Below are 6241 nucleotides of genomic sequence, written 5' to 3'. Positions count from 1 at the left end.
TCGCGAGTTTGTTGAAGTGGTGACGTCACATCCCGTCACGGTCACAACTTTCCAATGGTCGACGTTTTGGATATTATCTCCCTTGCCGCCGATTGGCGTCGCTTCGGTTGTAAGGGGCTTCGAGCAGACGCTTCCATCTTTATCCCCAGTCATTTTTGATTTTGTCTATCGACGTTCTGCGACTCGTTAGCAAAGATTAGGATGCCGAGCGGGTGTTGTTGTGTTCCTGGATGTTCAAGGCGTGGCGGCCATACGTTTCCAGAAGATGAGGAGCGAAGGAAGAGTTGGATGCATGCTGTTAGACGCGGAATAGAGTCGATCGTCGACGAGGAAACAAGTGAACTCAAGAAAAAAAAGTTTGCACCGACGAAGCACAGTATCGTTTGCCATGGGCACTTCGTAGAATCTGATTATCACAACAAGAAACTCACAGTAGATGGTATGTACATTTATCTGTAAATAATCGGGAAGATTGGTGGGGAATCATGAAAAATATGCACACACAACACAGCTTTTTGTTGTCACTTTTTCCATGTGTGTTACAGGCTCTCGTCATTTTGCTTTCATGCGCCTCTGTTTGACGCTCGGTCTTCTCTCTTTCATAAGCCCTTGGTGGTGTTAGTGTTTGTGTGTGTGTGGGGGGGGGGGGGGGGGGGAGATGCCAAGTGCAAATCTAAAGATAGATTTTTTTGCGATCAAAATTTTGAGAATGAATACATGTATAATTAATACAGTGGAACCTGTGAATAGCACCCCTCCAAATAGGGCCAAATCTGTGATTACGCTCAATAGCACTGTCAATTTTGGACCAATTGCTGCGTCACATGGCAAACACAAACACCGAGAGGCGACTGTTGTAACATGTGAGGAGCAAAAACAGTGTTTTTGTTGGCCGTGTGACGCACGTCTAAACGTGCCTGTGAATACCTCAAAGTAGCACTTCTTTTGGTTCGGTCCCTTGGGGTGGTACTAATTGCAGGTTCCACTGTACTAAGAAAAGATGACCTGGTGACCCTGAAGCAGTTTTTGAAGTACATGTATTATAGGCCCTGCTGCGTTCAGTAGTAGGCTGACTAATGTCATGATTATATATTATTATATATGCCAAAATCAAACCCTGCATGTGTGCTGTTTGAGTTTGATGACAAATGCATTAAAATGCTAGTTTAGAACATGGCGTTCTGTTTTACTTTAAGTGGATTTGACTGTGAATGTGTTCGTGTGAGTGTGTGTGTGCAGAACGAATGAAATGAAATTAATCACAAACTGAAGTCAGCAGTCGCTATTTGTACTTGGATTCTTATAAAGAAAAATATGCAAGAAAACTATTTAAAATGTTTATTATTTGAGTTCAAAGGATGTATTAGGTGTAAAAGATGATCCCTCATAGGCCTATCATAACAGGAGAAATCCATCAATGTGAAAAATCAGTTTTTGACACTTTTATATTATATTGCTCGTGAAAGTAAGATAATTATTTCTTTCTAAAGATACACCAATCTTCTAGCTTACATCATTTTCAATCCAGGTCAAAAAGCGGCTGCTGACGTTCAGTTTTATCTACAGGAATAAGACATCCTCAAACAACATTCACACACTTCGCACCAAGACCTGTTACTTGATTGCACACCTGACCTTTACTTCAAATTTATAAATTTTCAAGCTTACATTCACATACATGTACCTTGCAAAACAAAACAATATTCTTTGAAGCACATTATCTAACCTTTACTTGAAATCAGTTATCAAGCATGATCATACACTTTACGTTCTTCGCATACATGTACTTGGCATGGACAAAAAATATTCTTTGGCGCACATCTGATCAACTCGACACCTCAACACAACCTCCTTTTATCCATCGTGTACAGGAAAATAAATTTCAATCAAACAGTAAAAACACAACACAAAAACACTGGCTAACACTTGGATCCACTTTAAAAAAAAAAAAATCCACTACAAAGGGAGGTAAATTGATGCATTCACACATGCCGTCATGCCCACATATTTTATAACCAGTAGTACAAACATTCAATCATGCCCACTATCGTAACATAAACAGGCTCATTTTGAGGCACGCAGCCAGCGACCGTCCGGTAGTTATGTAGGTAAGACTGTAATATTGCTAGCAGTAGCAATGAACATAAACAAAGCGCTTTACATTCTCATGCATTGGGCTATCCTGTACCTGGTTAGGACTAGAGTCACAGCTACCAATCCTGGTGCAAGATCAGTCATTTCCTTCAATTTCAATTTAAGAAACACAGTCCAGCACTATGCATAAGTAGAACAGCACAAAAGTTAATTCTCCATGTCAGATTCCATCTCCTCCTCCCCTTTGTAGGTTCTGTACAGGTGGGTTTCCAGCAAAACGTCACGGAAGTGATTGTCGATACTGCAGGTAGGTCTCCTCATACAGTGATTTGCTGACCTGCAACACAAATTGAGAGAACAAGAATTAAAATCAATCTAAATATTTCTTAAAACAACTAGAAATAGCTTGGGCAATCTAAATATTATATCTGATCTGGGGTGATATCTTTGTCATAGGTACATCTTTTTAACCCTCGAGATAAACTGGGGTTAAAATAACCCTGCGTCACAGATACAGCACCAGTGCTCAGATAACCCAAGGTTAGGGGATAACCCGAATGTTAAAAAATATAAACCTGCAACAAACATACCCCTGGGCTGGAATTCATGTCGGTCGGTTAGTTGATTTTACCAACTGATATGGTAGGTTAACATACCAACATGAATTCCATCCCTGGTTGGTAACTTTTGTCGGCATACGTACGTGAAAAATCTGGTAAATCATTTTATGAGCTGATGTTGGCAGACTGTTGGAACTTGAATTTACTGTATATGTGTTTATTTTAAATATTTTACATCACTATTGAAATGAAAGAAAAGTTGACTTCCTACCCCGTCGGCCCCCTCTCGGACAAGATCAGTGCCACACAGATGTATAAAAAATGAAAAAAAAAATGTTACTAACCTGCTTCAGATCAGCATCTCCCGACAGTAGATATCCGTCAACAAGCTTCCTGGTTACTGCTGGCAACGGTGTGTCCAGGTTGATGTCCCGGTATGTGCTAGGTTCTGGAACATCCAGAGAGAAGGCCTTTTCTTGTTGATCATCTTTTCGTCCAAAGTTGGCATTCTTCACATAGGCTTCCAGTCTGAAACAAAACACAAATGGTAGCCTTGTGATTGATGATTCTTCTTTTCAGCACAGAGTAACCAAATTCAACACTGAACAGGCTTGATAAGTTGATTGATGCCACTCCCCCACCCCCCTCCCCCCAAAAATATCAGGACTTCATATATAATTTATTAACACTACCTGTAGAAAGTATGTGTTGAGAGAGTTCTAGTACTACTACACAGTAGGCCTAAATACTAGCTAGGTCATCATCATGCCAAAGCTACAGGAAAAAAAAATAAAAAAATAAAAAAATATTTGGTAGACGTTCCTCTTTTATTATCATTAATGTTTCCCACAACTGAAAAAGAGCCAAACGTTGCAGAAAAGATTAAAAAAAACTTCTCTGCACCGTACGACACACACACGCTTCAACTCACCGATCAACAAGATCGTTTTTCCGGCCATCTTGCTTTGCACCCCTTTTCTTGCATTCTGTTCGAAGGTCAGCCAGCGTCATGTCACCAAATTTCTTCATTTTAGCTCACTGAATGTCGACAAAAGCCCAACAAAACGTTGAAAAGCTTGGGTCACCACGCGAACAAACAATGGTGGATTGCTGCGGAGATTGAAGAGTAAGCCACTTACAACGACAGCGCCGCCTAGCGGCTGCTAAGACTCGGCCTATCGGCAATGTCGCTCATTTCGGTCCAGATCTACGCGAAGTTCTTCGTGCGCGTTCGTCTGTTTTTTGAAACAGTGATTACGTGTAGTGTTACATATGACGAGTCTTTTTTATCGGAATATTCCAGACATCTGAATATGCTGGGTACACAAGCAACACTGAAAAAAAAATTCTGAAAAGCGAACCACACGCAGCACTGGCAGGATATGTCGCCCGTCGACTCAAGTTCTGAGTTTTGTGTGGGTATCCGTGTTCATGCACTAGGCCTCCAAAATGAACAGTTTACAGATGCGCAGTCCACAGAAGCGTCGTAAAGATATTAAACTTTAACACTGCGCACATAAAACATATTTTTAACATTATGAAAAGGACTAAAAGTACTCACGAAGATTGCTGATTGAGGTTCGTCAAACACGCCTTTTTCACCACGCAGATCCCGGTCTTCGGCAAGCAGTGGTCAGGGGCGGACGAGGGGGGGGGGTGCACAGGGTGCAGGTGCACCCCCCCTCCAGCAAAAAAATAAAAAATAAAAAAATTTGGAAAGCTGATTCTATGACCATTTCTAAGTTCAAATGGCACCAGATGGCACCATTTCGCTTCTTAGGGCCAAATTTTTTTTCGGGGGGGCATGCCCCCGGACCCCCCTAGCAAATTCGGGCGCTTCGCGCTCATCACATTCACTTTCAATTCAAAGTGCACCCCCCCTTACAAAGCAACTGATCCGCCCCTGGTGGTGGGCGCGAAAAACCAAGCGCATGCGCATTGAGGCACAAAGTTAAAAATAGAGAGGAAATCCCCACCACCGACGAATGTTCGTCTGACGAAGGTTGAATCTGGATGTCCCTAATGTTGCCTCCTTTGCCATCAGTTGCGTCTTACTTGATGCAACGCTAACAGAATAACAAAATTGTCCACTACGTTACGCATCAGACCAGCCATTGAGGATTATCACGTGACACTGAGTTATTTACCTTGAACTTCTTTTTCTTCTTTTTTTTTATACAAAATTGGAAGTAACAAATGTGAAAAGACATGAGCTTATTTGAACCTTCTTTTAACAGAGATATACCTAGAAGGAAACAGCTTTAAGTATGAAGACTGCCACGGGAGCTAATAGAAGAAACAAACTTCCATCGGTCTCAAGAAGGAGGGATTCAGACAGAGAGGTGGCACCCAAACAATCGTCTATGAACCTTTTGTAGAATTCGGGAACAGAACAGGACTCCAGGATTAGGTGCTCGAGGTAACCAATGAGAAGAAAAAAAGACGTATACCCATGGCGACTCCACTGATCTGTGCCAACTCTGTCCGTCAAACTCAAACGTGTTCAATGTGAGGACAATCTCAGCAAGACGGACAATTGTAGTTGTTGGTGGGTTGGCAGAATCGATTGGACGTCGGTGCGTCAGCGTGTACAAAGACACAACATCCAAGGTGCACAGCAATTGAGGCTGAAATCTAGGATGGCTGATGAGGTGTTCTATAAGGTTGAGGGTATGGGTTGTGTCTTTTATGTATGTCGGTAATGACTGCACTATGGGCTGCAAGAGGATATGTCAAAGTACTCCGAAATGAGTTCTGTTGGACTGCTGCAGGCAGAAACGATTGGTCTGTCTGGAGTGTGAGTTTCTTTCTTTTCGGTAGGATCGAGGTAGAACGTGGTTTGTTTAGCGTCAGACTTAATCAGAAGTTTAGCCCTGCCAGGAAGGTTGTTTTATTTGATTTGTTCTTTGACAGTATCAGCGATCAGTTGTTGGTCTCGAATAGCAATATCAGCTGAAGAGCCGATACAAACTATTAACTCCTTGCTTATTCTTTCTTGCGTACCGTATTGCTTTTACTACCACCAAATTCTCAACGTCGTTTCGAAAGTGATCAGCTATGCGAGACTCTGAGAGTCACTTCTCTTGGACTTTGGCTTCGCTATCGTCCCCATTCCATTCTTTCAGGATATTACAACTTTCGTCGTCACTGAAAGGGAATGGCTCGAATGCTTCGCTGGTCCAGCTTGATGTTGAGGACTGACTTGCTGGCTCGGTCAAGTATTGGTGAGCAGGCTGTTTTTGACTACTTTCGGGAAGTGGTACTTTAAACAGACTGGCTAGCTGACTTGTCTCTATGCCTTCATGGTCTGCTCAGCATACATAATATGCATTTGGATCTGACACTTAGCAATTTGGGTAGGGCTTCAGGAGGTAGGGTTTCAGGGGGAAGGCGTCATCGCAAGCAATGTAGTGGGGCATGGGAGTCAACCGATCGGGCTGAGTGGTTGGAGGTGGGATGCTAAGCGTATTCGATTTCAAAGCTTGGGACAGTGTGCTTTCGCGAAATACCCCAGCATCACCAGCTTTACAATTGGCTCCAACAGTAACATAAATAATAAGTAAAAGTTGGTCCCACTGGATTTATGG

At 42.4% G+C, this 6241-nt stretch overlaps 1 protein-coding gene across 1 annotated transcript; it reads right to left on the bottom strand.

Annotated features, from left to right (window-relative positions):
- Positions 1-1618: 1618 nt before the first annotated feature.
- LOC138964853 (uncharacterized) lies at positions 1619-3844 on the bottom strand. The gene is made up of 3 exons (XM_070336911.1): positions 3586-3844; positions 2999-3182; positions 1619-2431 (listed from the first exon to the last, which is right to left on the bottom strand). Exons 1-3 carry the CDS (start codon positions 3681-3683, stop codon positions 2375-2377), a joined length of 339 nt encoding a protein of 112 aa, XP_070193012.1. The 5' UTR covers positions 3684-3844; the 3' UTR covers positions 1619-2374.
- Positions 3845-6241: the final 2397 nt, after the last annotated feature.

This window comes from Littorina saxatilis, linkage group LG4 (genome assembly GCF_037325665.1).
Source record: "Littorina saxatilis isolate snail1 linkage group LG4, US_GU_Lsax_2.0, whole genome shotgun sequence".
In the NCBI taxonomy this organism is placed as follows: Eukaryota; Metazoa; Mollusca; class Gastropoda; order Littorinimorpha; family Littorinidae; genus Littorina; species Littorina saxatilis.
The sequence above is the reverse complement of the archived record's forward strand: the minus strand, read 5'-3'. Positions and strand labels throughout refer to the sequence as shown.

Coding starts and splice junctions, on each gene's coding strand:
- LOC138964853 (XM_070336911.1), bottom strand. CDS start 3,683: ATGAAGAAATTTGGTGACATGACGCTGGCTGACCTTCGAACAGAATGC. Junction 3,183..3,585: donor AAAAACGATCTTGTTGATCG/GTGAGTTGAAGC, acceptor GTTTTGTTTCAG/ACTGGAAGCCTATGTGAAGA. Junction 2,432..2,998: donor GAGATGCTGATCTGAAGCAG/GTTAGTAACATT, acceptor TTTGTGTTGCAG/GTCAGCAAATCACTGTATGA.